Here is a 13,945-nt window from a genome sequence, read left to right on the forward strand (position 1 = left end):
GAGTTCTCCATATATTCAAGATGTCAATCCCTTATCACATACATGATTTGCAAATATTTTCTCTCATTTTGTGGGTTACCTTTTTACTCTGTTGATAGTATTTTTTGATGCACAAAATTTTTAATTTTTGTGAAATCCAATATGTCTTTTTCTTGTGTTGCCTGTGCCTTTGGTGTCCTATCCAGAAAATGATTGCCAAATCCAATGTTGTGAAGCCTTTGCCTTATGTCTTCTTATGAGAGTTTTATAGTTTTAGGTCTTACATTTAGGTTTTTTGTTCATTTTGAGTTAATTTTTTATATGGTATTAGGTAAAGGTCTGACTTCATTCTTCTGTATATGGGTATTTAGCTTTTTCAGCACTATTTGTTGAAAAAACTGTCCTTTCCTCATTAAATGATCATGGCACCTTTGTCAAAAATCATTTGCCCACACATGTGAAGGTTTATTTCTGGGTTCCCCATTCTGTTCCATTGGTTTCTATGTATAATGTCTGTTTTTATACGAATACTACACTGTTTTGATAATGTAGTTTTGTGGTGTGTTTTAAAATCGTGAGGCATGAGCCCTCCATCTCTATTCTTCTTTTTCAAGATTGTTTTGGCTATTTGGGAGCCCTTGAGATTCCATTGAATTTTAGGATGGATTTTTCTGTTTTTCCAAAGAATGTCATTGGGATTTTGATAAGGATTAGATTGAATCTATGGATTGCTCTGGGTAGTATTAATATATTAACAATATTAAGCTCTTCTCAAGGAGATGCCCAATTGTAAAAAGAGAAAAAAAGAACGAACAATGTTAACAGTCTTCCAATCCATGAACATGGGATGTGTTTCCATTTATTTATGTCTTCTTTACATTTCTTTCAACACCATTTTGTAGATTTCACTATGTGAGTCTTTCTTTCACCTTTTGGTTAATTCCTAATTATTTTATTATTTTTGATACTGTTGTAAATTGAATTGTTTTTGTAATTTGCTTCTCAGACTGTCTATGGTTAGTATATAGAAATGCAACTGTTTTTTGTATGTTGACTTTGCCTCTTGCTACCTTGCTCAGTTCATTTATTAGTTCTAACAGTTTCTGTGTGTGGAATCTTTAGGGTTTCCTACACACAAGATCATATCATCTGCAAAAGGAGATAATTTTACTTCTTCTTTTCTAACTTTGATGGCTTATTTTTTTTCCTTGCCTAATTGCTCTGACTAGAACTTCTAGTACTATATTGACTAGAAGAGGTGAAAACAGGTATTCTTGCCTTGTTCCTGATCTTAGAGGAAAAGCTTTCAGTCTTTTACCATTAAATGTGATGTTTACTGTGGGTGTTTCATATGTGACTTTTATTATGTTAAGAATTTTTTTTTCTATTCCTAGTTTGTTGAATTTTTTTTTTAATCATGAAAAGTGTTTTTTTTTTTTTCACAGCCCTGAAAATCATCACATAAGGGTGTTGATCATGTGTTTTTTTTCCTTCATTTTGTTAATGTGGTCTAATACTACATATGAAGCATATAATTCATTGTCCTTAATTACATTCACAGTATCATGCAACCATCATCACTATCTTCCAAAACGTTTCCATCATTTCAAACAGAAACTTTGTACCCATTGAGCAATAATTTTCTATTCCCTCTATCCTCAGGCCCTGGTAAGCTCTCATCTACTTTTTGTCTTTTTGGATTTGCCTGTTCTAGATATATTATATAAGTGGAATCATACAATATTTGTCTTTCTGTTTCTGGCTTCTTTCTTTCTTTTTTTTTCATTGTTAACACGGTTTTGTTTTTCAGGCTGTCCATTGCCATTGGTCAGCTTGAACTAGTCCAGAGTCCAGCAGGAAAGTGCATGGTGTACCAGATTCACCATCTCTTAAGTTGCTACTGTTTTCTCTTCTTTACTGAAAGATTGTACTGAGCCAGTCTTTACCTATGACAGGCCGGTGACACGAACACTTATTGTGCTGTTCTTCAGGCTTTTCTGAGTCAGCATCTTTTCTTTGGCTTCATCACGTACAGAAGGATTCCATGGAGAAAAGCTAATTGCATGAGTCTTCTATTTTAGATTGGTCAGACAAATGAGTAATGCACACCTTAACACTGTCAACCACTTTACTCTTAAAAAGCTGAACATCTTTCTCATACAGTATTGCAGCCTCTGGGTTTAGGGGGCTTTTTTATCAATCTTGTAGAAAACTCTCCCTGCATATTGTTAGTACTTGCCAAATTTGATTATGATTCCACCTCCATTTTCCAAATGCTCTCTTCACATCCAGTTCATCTGAGGTGGCATCACCTAGTAGGTGAAAGATGGGAATACCGAATATCGAGCATGGATAGTCACCATCTGGATAGTAATCAGGGATGGATGTAAACTGCAAACTTAAATACACCATCTTTTTTTTTTTTTTTTTTTTTTGAGACAGAGTCTCGCTCTGTTGCCCAGGCTAGAGTGTTCTGGTGCGATCTTGGCTTACGGCAAACTGCCTCCTGGGTTCAAGTGATCTCCTGCCTCAGCCTCCTGAGTAGCTGGGATTGCAGGCACGTGGCACCACACCAGCAAATTGTTATAGTTTTGGTTAGAGACAGGTTTCACCATGTTGGCCAGGCTGGTCTCGAACTCCTAACCTCAAGTGCTCCACCCACCTCAGACTCTCAAAGTGCTGGGATTATAGGTGTGAGCCACCACGCCTGCCTAAATATACCATCTTGATAAAGTCTATGCTCTATGATTATTAGTCCAAACCACTTTAATACAGAGGGATAAGATGGCTGCACATAGACACCTAATAACATCTGCTCCACAACCAAGGTAAATTCTGCAAGAAGAGAGTATTTCAGGTGGACGAGTCTATAGGAAGCATGCATGCCATTTGTTGACTCTGCTGCTGGGGCAGAAGGTGTAGGCTTAGTTATGGGCAAAGCATTTTTGGGAATAGAAGGCAGCTGTTTCTTTGGCATAGTTCATGGAAGACTGATTTTCACATCCCCTGCCAATGTTTTCAGCTTCAGATCATTTCCATATAGAGCTTGTAGACATGCTCCCGAAAGAGTTTATAATGTGTACTCCAAACAAAGAAATTCAGTATTATGTCATCAGACTCTTCTGTCCTCAGCATTCAATTTACCAGCCTTCTGGGCATCGTGCCTCACCTCTGCACCTTCAGTGTAGAGTTCCCAGCTGCCCATCACCTTTGCGGCCCAGCAGCATCTCTGGCCACAGTGCCAATCCTGCCCCTGCTTGCTCCCTGCCCTGTCCTGGCTTATTTCTTTTCTTTTCTGAGACAGGAGCTCACTGTGTCAACCAGGCTGGAGCGCAGTGGTGTGATCACGGCTCACTGCAGCCTTGACCTCCCGGCTCAAGCAGTCCTCCCACTCAGGCTTCCAAGTAGCTGGGACTACAGGCACTTGCCACCATGCCCAGCTAATTTTTTGGTATTTTTTTTTATAGAAATGGGATTTCACCATGTTGCCTAGGCTGGTCTCAAACTCCTGAGCTCAAGTGATCCTCCTGCCTCTGCCTCCCAAAGTACTGGGATGATAGGCGTGAGCTACCACACCTGGCCTGGCTTATTTTACTTAGCATGTTTTCAAGGGTCATTCATGTTTTAGCATGTATCAGAACTTCATTCCTTTTTATGGATTAGAAATATTCCATTGTATGTATTTGCCTTTTTTGTTGTTGTTGAGACAGCGTTTCACTCCTGTTGCCCAGGCTGGAGTGCAATGGTGGGCTCTCGGCTCACTACAACCTCCACTTCCTAGGCTCAAGCAATCCTTCTGCATCAGCCTCCCAAGTAACCGGGACTACAGACATGCACCACCACACCTGGCTAATTTTTGTATTTTTAGTAGAGATGGGATTTCACCATGTTGCCCCGGCTGGTCTCGAGCTCCTGGCCTCAAGTGATTTACCTGCTTCGGTATCCCAAACTTCTGGGATTACAGGCGTGAGCCACCGTGCCCGGCAGTATTTACCACATTTTGTTTTTCCCTTCATCTGCTGATGGACTTTTGGGTTGTTTCCGCCTTTTGGCTATTTTGAATAAAGCTACTATAAACATTGGTGTACAAATATTTACTTGAGTCCCTGCTTTCAGTTCCTTAGATTACATACTTATGAGTGGAATTGCTGGGTCATATGGTAATTCCATGTTTAACTTTTTGAGGAACCTCTTGTTGCATTTTGAGTTGATTTGGTATAAGATATGAGGAGTGCTATAATAATTTCCAAACATGTTTTCATTCAGGATGAAGGCAAATGTTTGTCCCAGGAGAAACCCAGGGCCTCTGGTCCCTTGAAGTCACCTGCCAGTCTGAAAGCCCATACCTGCAAACAGGACTTTAGCAATACCACAGAACTAGCCACAATCAGTAAGGTAAATATTGACATCTTACCTGCAAAAGGGAGGGATTCAGTGAGTGATGACTTCGTTCAGGAGAATCAGCCAAGACACTTGGATGCCTCTAATGAGTTAGGAGGTATATGCAGTATTTCTCAAGTGAAAGAGGAGATGCTTCAGAACAACAGTAAATCCAGTGCCCAGCCTGAAAACCTGATTCCCACGTGGTCCTCTGACATTGTCGCTGGGGAAAAAAATGAACCAGTGAAGCTTCTGCAGCCCCTAATCAAAGAACAAAAGCCAAAGGACCAGGTGAGTGATATGCACACATGAGATATTGGTTTTGGAGAGAAGACTGAAAGTGCAGTTACAAATATGTGGGTTCTCTTGTCATTTTAGGAAAATCAGTAATTCTATGTATCAGTTTAAACATAGAAGAATGTTTGCATCAAACCAAAAAGAAACCCAGTACCCTGTAACAGTCACAGCAACCTGTGCCTCCTGGGTTCAAGTGATTCTCCAGCCTCAGCCTCCTGAATAGCTGGGATTACAAGCATGTGCCACCAGGTCCAGCTAATTTTTGTAGTTTTTCCAGCAGAGATGGGGTTTTACCATGTTGGTCAGGCTGGTCACAAACTTTGATCTCAAGTGATCAGCCTGCCTCGGCCTCCCAAAGTGCTGGGATTATGGGTGTGAGCCACCACGCCCAGCCTTAAGCATCTTTTTATATACTTTGGCCAGTATTTCTCCTTTGGAGAAATAAACTATTTGAATTCTTTGCCAATTTTAAAATTGGTTTATCATTTTATTATTGAATTCTGAGAGTTCTTTATTATAGATACCAGTTCCTTATTAGATACAGCATTTGAAAATATTGTCTCCCGGCCAGGAATGGTGGCTCACACCTGTAATCCCAGCACTGTGGGAGGCTGAGGCAGGAGGTCAGGAGTTCAAGACCAGCCTGGTCAACATAGTGAAACCCTGTTTCTACTAAAAATACAAAAATTAGTCAGGCGTGGTGGTGCATGCCTGTAATTCCAGCTACTCAGGAGGCTGAGGCAGGAGAATCACTTGAACCTGAGAGGCAGAGGTTGCAGTGAGCTGAGATTGCCCCAGTGCACTCCAGCCTGGGCAACAGAGCAAGACTCCATCTCAAAAAAATAAAAAAAAGAAAATATTGTCTCCCATCCTCCCCTCCCCTCCCCTCCCCTCTTCCTCTTCTGCAGGTCCTTGCTCTGTTGCTGAGGCTGGAGTGCAGTGATGTGATCTCAGCTCACTGCAGCCTGGGTGTCCTAGGCTCAAGTGATCCTCCAACCTTAGCCTCCCGAGTAGCTGGGACTACAGGCATACACCAGCATGCCTGGCTAATTTTTTCTATTTTTTGTAGAGACAGGGTCTCCCTATGTTGTCTAGGCTGGTCTCAAACTCCTGACTGGGCTCAAATCATCCTCACACCTTAGCCTCCCAAAGTGCTGTGATTACGGGTGTGAGCCACTGTGCCTGGCTGAGCATCTAATTAATATGCATCAGACATAGTCCTAAGTACTTTTAGTGTATTCTCTCAGCTAATCCTCAAACAGTAATACAATATGGCTCTGGGTATTAGATCCATTTTTAAATGATGAAACTGGGCTCAGGACAATTAAGTTTCTCACATAAGACTCCATCTAATGCCAAGCTCAATGGTCTTTTTATTGTACTTTTTAGGGTACATCCAAATAACTGATGTTTACTTGGGAAATAAATTTTTATTAAATTGGAATTCATTTAAAACATTTGTTCATTTTCAGAATGGAAAACTTATGAAAAGTTATGAGATTTTAAAAAATAATTGAATCAAACCAGTAGTTTTAGATTAACCACAATTTAAGTGATTTAATTAAAACAATTATTTTTATTTGGAGGAGGAGAAAAAAATCAGAACATTTGGATAACTGATGTCGGCATTTTGTCTTTGCCTGTCAGCATTGCAAATAAACATTCATTTTGAGAAAGACAACTCCTCATTATCTTTTTAATTTATTAAAAGATTTTGGCCAGGCGCAGTGGTTCACACCTGTAATCCCAGCACTTTGGGAGGCTGAGGCGGGCGGATCACAAGGGCAGAAGATTGAGACCATCCTGGCTAACATGGTGAAACCCTGTCTCTACTAAAAATACAAAAAAAAATTAGCTGGGCATGGTGGTGGGCGCCTGTAGTCCCAGGTACTCAGGAGACGGAGGCAGGAGAATGGTGTGAACCCAGGAGGCAGAGATTGCAGTGAGCCGAGATTGTGCCATTACACTCCAGCCTGGGCAACAGAGCGAGACACTGTCTCAAAACATTACATAAACAAATAAATAAATAAATAAATAAATAAATAAATAAATAATTTTTTTTTTTTTTGAGACACTCTTGCTGTGTCACCCAGGCTAGAGTACGGTGGTATGATCACGTCTCATGGTAGCCTTGACCTCCTGGACTCATGCAATCCTCTCACCTCAGCCTCCTGGGTAGCTGTGACTAACTGGCATATCACCACATCTGACTTTTTTTTTTTTTTTTTTTTTAATGGAGATGGAGGTCTCTCTATGTTGCTCAGGCTGGTCTTGAACTCCTGGCCTCACGTGGTCTTCCTGACTTGGCTTCTCAGAGTGTCGGGATTACAGGTGTGAGCTACCACACTCAGCTTCTTCTCATTTTCATTGTGTTTAAAAGTAGGCATGGGCCAGGCGCGGTGGCTCAAGCCTGTAATCCCAGCACTTTGGGAGGCCGAGACGGGCGGATCACGAGGTCAGGAGATCGAGACCATCCTGGCTAATCCGGTGAAACCCCGTCTCTACTAAAAAATACAAAAGAAAACTAACCAGGCGAGGTGGTGGGCGCCTGTAGTCCCAGCTACTCGGGAGGCTGAGGCAGGAGAATGGCGTGAACCCGGGAGGCGGAGCTTGCAGTGAGCCGAGATTGTGCCATTGCACTCCAGCCTGGGTGACAGAGTGAGACTCCGCCTCAAAAAAAAAAAAGGTAGGCATGGAGAGTTTGACCATTTGGATGTTCAAAAGACTATTCATTATTTTGAGTTTTTGTGTGTATTTGCTTCCTTTTATAATTATTATTTTTTAACTGTTGCATTATGATTTAATTTTATTGCACAAAAATTTGAAATTGTAACTGCTTTTGTTTTCTTTTTCTTTTCTTTTTTTTTTTTTTTTGAGACGAAGTCTTATTCTGTCGCCCAGGCTGAAGTGCAGTGGCGCGATCTCGGCTCACTGCAACCTTCCCCCGCCAGGTTCAAGCAGTTCTCCTGCCTCAGCCTCCTGAGTAGCTGGGATTACAGGTACCCACCACCATGCCCGGCTACTTTTTGTATTTTTAGTAGAGAAGGGGTTTCACCATGTTGGCCAGGCTGATCTTGAACTCCTGACCTCGTGATCCACCCGCCTCGGCCTCCCAAAGTGCTGGGATTACAGGCGTGAGCCACCATGCCTAGCCCACTTCTTTTGTTTTCTAAGAGGAAGGTTATGTATACCTCTGTATTCAATTTTGCATTGTTATATTTGGACCATATTGTGAACTTTACATTGTGATGGGTCAATTTACAACTTCCAGGTAACACTTTAAATTGCAATATGGAAACAGTTTTTTGAGGAAAGTTTTCATGCTAAAGACAAAAACCACTTTTTATGGGCAGCTTACTTTAGTACCAGGTTGCTTGCTATACTTTAAAATGTCATTTTATTATTTTTAAGGATCAAGTTACTGGTGAATGTACTATAGAAAAACAGGGCAGAATCCACCCAGATTTACAGCCACACAACTCTGGGTCTGAACCTTCTCTGTCTCGACAGCGACGGCAGAAGAAGAGAGAACAGACTGAGCACAGAGGGGAAAAGAGACAGGTTGGCAGAGATCTCTTTGCTGTAAGTCATTTTGCTTTGGTTTGGGAGGTGGACTTTGGGAAGCTCAGTTTCTATTTAGAGCAATTAACAATTGCCAAAAGGCACATAAGAAATGCAAGGAACATATACAGAAGGGTGACAACGGCAAGATGCTAAATACTAGTTTTCAAATATCAGTGAGTTGGAAGAGAGTAAGGATTTTATCTTCTCCAGCAAAGATGGACAGATCATTTTGAAAGTTAAAGGAATAGGCTAATGAGGGTAAACCTTTGACCCCATCTGTGTTGTACTGATGAACAGTTCTTTCTTCAGCTTCTCCACAGAATCATGTTGACATCTCATTTCTTGAAATGACTTCAACAGGTATCCTCTCCATAAGCTTCTTAGATGATTGACTTTTGGCAGAGTCTTTTAAAAAAAAATGCAATGTTTTGAAGGTTTTAAGAGCAAACCACTGACACATACATAGGGAACCTGCTGATAGGGGAACATTGGAAGGGGCTATATATGAAACTGTTAATCTTCTTTTTTAATTATTTAAGTTCCAAGAGTCGCCTCCTCGAGTTTTGCCTTCTCATCCCATTGTTGGGAAAGTGGATATCACATCAATACAAAAAGAGGCTGAAAACCAACATAGAGTGGTCACTGGGTCTGTGAGCAGTTCAAGGAGCAGTGCGATGTCATCATCAAAGGTTTGTGGGAACATATGTTGGATTTTTAAAAACCTTATAGTCAGGTGTGGTGGCTCATGCATGTAATCCGAGTACTTTGGGAGACTGAAGCAAGAGGATCAGTTGAGCCCAGGAGTTCAAGACTGGCCTGGGCAATATAGTGAGACCTTGTCTCTACAAAAAATTTAAAAATTAGTAAAATGTGGTGGCACGTACCTATAGTCCCAGCTACTATGAGGCCGAGGTGGGAGGATGGCTTGAACCCAAAAGGCAGAGGTTAAGGTGAGCCGAGATCATGCCACTGTACTTCAGCCTGGGTACAGCACTGTACAGAGCGAGAACCTGTCTCAAAGCAAAAACCCTCCAAAACCTTCTTATTGGTTGTAAAATCTTGTGTATATTATGAAGTTTTGTATTAAAACATCTTCGCTCTGCTTCTTGCCAAACACTGGAAGGGACAGATGGGACAGATGTGATCTCGGCAGAATCTTTTTTTTTTTTGAGATGGAGTCTCTGTTGCCCAGGCTGGAGTGCAGTGGCATGATCTCGGCTCACTGCAACCTCTGCCTCCTGGGTTCAAGCAATTCTCCTGCCTCAGCCTCCCCAGTAGCTGGAACTACAGGTGCCAGCCACCACGCTTGTCTAATTTTTGTATTTTATTAGAGATGGGGTTTTGCCATGTTGGCCAGGCTTGTCTCAAACTCCTGACCTCAGATGATCCACCTGCCCCAGGCTCCCAAAGTGCTAGGATTACAGGTGTGAGCCACCACACCCAGCCTCAGCAGAATCTTTGATTGAAATGGACAGATTTTGTGGTTTCAGAGATGGTCACTTTCAGTGAATTAAAGAAACGAAGTAGGCTGGGCAAGGTGGCTCTGGCCTTTAATCCCAGCACTTTGGGAGGCCGAGGCAGGCGGATCACGAGGTCAGGAGATGGAGATCATCCTGGCTAACACGGTGAAACCCTGTCTCTACTAAAAATACAAAAAATTAGCCAGGCGTGGTGGCGGGCGCCTGTAGTCCCAGCTGCTCGGGAGGCTGAGGCAGAAGAATGGCGTGAACCCGGGAGGCAGAGCTCGCAGTGAGCTGAGATCGGGCCACACTGCATTCCAGCCTGGGCTACAGAGCAAGACTCCGTCTCAAAAAAAAAAACAAAAAACAAAAATCAAAACCAGAAACAAAGTAGATTTTGAATATGGCAAATGTGAAAGTCCCCATTTGCCCTTCTAAAAATGAGCACCTCCCAGAAACGAGGGCTGTGCTCATTTCTCACTAGTAGCTATAACCCTGCTGTGGGCTGGTTTCCAGTGGACACTCCTGTAAGTCCAGTGCAAGACCTTTTTTTTTTTATGGTCTTGCTCTGTCACCCAGGCTGGAGTGCAATGGCGCGATCTCAGCTCACTGCAACCACCGCCTCCCAGATTCAAGCAATTCTCCTGCGTCAGCCTCCCGAGTAGCTGGGATTATAGGCATGCGCCACCATGCTCGGCTAATTTTTGTATTTTTAGTAGAGATGGGGTTTCACCATGTTGGTCGGTCTGGCCTCGAACTCCTGACCTCGTGATCTGCCCACTTCAGCCTCCCAGAGTGTTGGGATTACAAGTGTGAGCCACCGCATCCAGCTGAGACCTTTTTCTTAATGCTGGATGATACATCATGGATTGTAGGTATTATAAGAATAGCAAGTAGGAATGGAAGTGACTCTGTGACTTTCTTTTAAAGGATCGACCATTATCAGCCAGAGAGAGAAGGCGACTAAAGCAGTCACAGGAAGAAATGTCCTCTTCAGGTAAAGTTGACTTCTTTTCTTCATCTAATTGGCAGTTAGAGGTGTGGTCCGTGGACAGAAGCACTGGTTCTGACTATGAGAGGTTGAAACTTTCCGGCAGCAGTAAAACATGTAGGAAATTGATTTGGAAAAGATTTTGAAATTTCTTAGTCAAGCCTTTTAAGAAATCATCATAGGGTGTTGAATCTGGTTCAAATATCAGCAGAAGGGGATATTAGAGAAATAACAAGAGGGCTTTGAGTGGCAGTAACTCTTGGGAGGTTTCAGACCAGAAATCAAGTGAATGTTTAACTTTTTTCCATGTCCAGTGTCCACTGGTCAGTGAATTGCTCTCATCTTAGGAACAGAGGGAGGTTGCTGGGGGAGTGGTGCTGCCCTAGGCTGAGGGCCATCATTCTTTTTATTATTTTTTAAAGATAGTACTAGCAGCTTCCATCTATTGAATGCTGACCATGTCTTAGGCATTATGGTAAACATATTAAGGGTATTATTTCATATTTACAGTAATTGCCAAAATATGCATTATTATCACCATTTTGCAGCTGAGGAAACAGAGGCTCTGAGGAGTTAAATAACTTGCCCAAGGTCACAGAACTGGTGGACCCAGAGCTAAGATTTCAACTGAAATGTCAGACACCAGAGTAATGATAAATATGCTGTTTGAGTTACTTTTGGGCCAGCTCTTGCTGGGGTACGTTCCATACCAAATACAAAGCCCTCTTCAATTGGGGCAGCCTACCACAAACAACTACTGGGGGTGTTTGCTTTTTCAGGCCCTTCAGTGAGGAAAGCTCTGAGTGTAGCAGGGCAAGGAAAACCCCAGGAGGAAGACCAGCCCATGCCCGCCCGACGGCTCTCCTCTGACTGCAGTGTCACTCAGGTGCATTACGTACTCCTAAGAGAGAAGAAGGTGGACAGTCTACTTCTGGCAGGCCTAATGCAGTAAACGTTTAAATGTCAGCTCCATTTATTTTTGGGACAGGGCCAGCTTATTACATCTTTTCACTCTTGATAAAGAAAGGAACTGGTAAATAATAGTCAAAAGGATTATGTTTGACCCATTAAGGAAACAAATTTTTCAGATACTCTTATAAACAATTGATAGCCTAATTGAAGATATTTCTTAGGTTGGTCTTTAAAACAGGACTTCCTGGCCTGATGCAGTGGCTCACGCTTATAATACTAGCACTTTGGGAGGCCAAGGTGAGAAGATTGCTTTAGCCCAGGAGTTTGAGATCAATCTGGGCAACATAGTTGGACCCTGTCTCTAAGAAAAAAAAAAATTACCTGGCAAGGTGGCGCACACTTGTAGTCCCAGCAACTCAGGGGGCTGAGGTGGAAGGATCACTTGAGCCCAAGAGGTCAAGGCTACAGTGAGTTGTGTTCATACCACTGTGCTGTAGCCTGGGTGACAGAGCAAGACCCTGTCTCAAAAATATAAATAAATAAGTAAACAGAACTTTCTAAGGACTTGCACTAGGCAACACTTTGCTCAGTCTGCTGTGATACCAACATACCCATCTGTGTTGCCAGATTCAAGTCTCACTTGCTAATCATTCCTCAATTTCTTATTTTTGTCAATGTAGTTTACCTTCTTGCCTGTAGATGATGTAGGGACACCATCTTTTGGCTAAATGGGTAATTGCTAGGTTTCTAACCCATGTTCACCTCTCTGTATAATACTCTGGGAATTTTTCCTGCTCTTTGAAAGTAATGGATGTATTATTTCTTTAACTGTATCATTTAGTTATTTCACTAATAGAGGCTGCCTTCCATATCCCAGAGTTGTAGGGTCTATGTGTATTATTAGGTAATCCTTTAAAGCACTTTAACAGTCACACATTAAGAGCAAGCTGAAGCTGGGCATGGTGGCTTGTGGCTGTTATCCCAGCTACTTGGGAGGCCAAGGAAGGAGGATTGCTTGAGCCCAGGAGTTTGTGGCCAGCCTGGGCAACATAGTGACACCCCTGTATCAAAAAACAAAAACAAATACAAAAAAACAGGCAAGCTGAGGTTGCTTAGGTAATTTAAAATGCCAGCATTCCTATAGAGCAAGCTCTCTGCTTAGGAGTTGATACGCCGGAACTAGCCATCCACTCTCCTCTGGAAATTTCTTCAGAGCTGAGACTCTTGTAAAACTTCACCTTGGCCAGGCGCGGTGGCTCATGCCTGTAATCTCAGCACTTTGGGAGGCCGAGGTGGGCGGATCATGAGGTCAGGAGTTCAAGACACCCTGGCCAACGTGGTGAAACCCCGTCTCTACTAAAAATACAAAAATTAGCTGGGCATTTTGGCACGTGCCTGTAATCCCAGCTACTTGGGAGACTGAGGCAGGAAAATCGCTTGAACCAGAGAGTCAGAAGTTGCTATGAGCCAAGATCGTGCCACTGCACTCTAGTCTGGCGATAGAGCAAGACTCTGTCTCAAAAAAAAAACCAAAAAACAAAACAAATAAACAAAAACAAAAACAAAACTTCACCTGATGTTCTTCAGTTATTCTTGTGAACTTTATGAGTGAACTGGGATATCATATGGATAAAATCAGTTTTTGAGCTTTTTTTTGCCACAAATCGTATGGGAACAATTTTTGTATTTGTTAGATTCTCCTGCTGTATTGCACCTAGGAACATATTGTGTCTAGTTGTTGCATCTAAGACTGGTTCAAGTATCACATTCTGGTTGTGTTGTCATGTAGAATTTTATGTCTTCCAAACATTTAATAGGAAAGGAAACTGATTCATTGTCTGTCTGAGGATGAGTTAAGTTCTTCTACAAGTTCAACTGATAAGTCAGATGGGGATTGCAGGGAAGGGTAAGTTCTTGTTTTTCTGTCTCCCTTTATAAACTATTTCTTTTTTAATGAATATTAAATGTACATTTTCAGTAGTATTCAGATCTCTAGTATTCCCACTGATAAAATTATAAATGGTTTGTGGCATATGCTGGAGCTAAAAAGTCTCTTTTTTTTTTTTTTGAGACGGAGTTTCGCTCTTGTTGCCCAGGCTGGAGTGCAGTGGCATGATCTCAGCTCACTGCAACCTCTGCCTCCTGGGTTCAAGCGATTCTTCTGCCTCAGCCTCCCTAGTAGCTGGGATTACAGGCATGTGCCACCACGTCTGGCTAATTTTGTATTTTTAGTAGAAACAGGGTTTCTCCATGTTGGTCAGGCTGGTCTCGACTTCTGACCTAAGGTGATCCGCCCGCCTTGGCCTCCCAAAGTGCTGAGATTATAGGTGTGAACTAATCTGGCCAAAAATGTGTCTTCTAT

At 42.2% G+C, this 13,945-nt stretch overlaps 1 protein-coding gene and 1 pseudogene across 13 annotated transcripts in view; one reads left to right on the top strand and one right to left on the bottom strand.

The window, feature by feature from the left end:
- The window catches only part of NEK4 (NIMA related kinase 4), a 70,920-nt gene that overhangs the window by 13,679 nt on the left and 43,296 nt on the right, over positions 1-13,945 (top strand). For 10 of the 13 annotated variants that reach the window (XM_038003796.2, XM_073010094.1, XM_073010095.1 and 7 more), the window contains exons 7-12: positions 4,246-4,650; positions 8,068-8,238; positions 8,760-8,909; positions 10,611-10,677; positions 11,451-11,557; positions 13,401-13,489. In XM_038003796.2, coding sequence (XP_037859724.2) covers positions 4,246-4,650; positions 8,068-8,238; positions 8,760-8,909; positions 10,611-10,677; positions 11,451-11,557; positions 13,401-13,489 — 989 coding nt within the window. The remainder of the gene's footprint in view (positions 1-4,245; positions 4,651-8,067; positions 8,239-8,759; positions 8,910-10,610; positions 10,678-11,450; positions 11,558-13,400; positions 13,490-13,945) is intronic. The other 3 variants (XM_038003799.2, XM_073010099.1, XM_073010100.1) reach the window with 3 other exon arrangements.
- On the bottom strand, positions 1,484-3,240 carry LOC119625629 (AKT-interacting protein-like; annotated as a pseudogene).

Source organism: Chlorocebus sabaeus, chromosome 22 (genome assembly GCF_047675955.1).
Source record: "Chlorocebus sabaeus isolate Y175 chromosome 22, mChlSab1.0.hap1, whole genome shotgun sequence".
Taxonomy (NCBI): domain Eukaryota; kingdom Metazoa; phylum Chordata; class Mammalia; order Primates; family Cercopithecidae; genus Chlorocebus; species Chlorocebus sabaeus.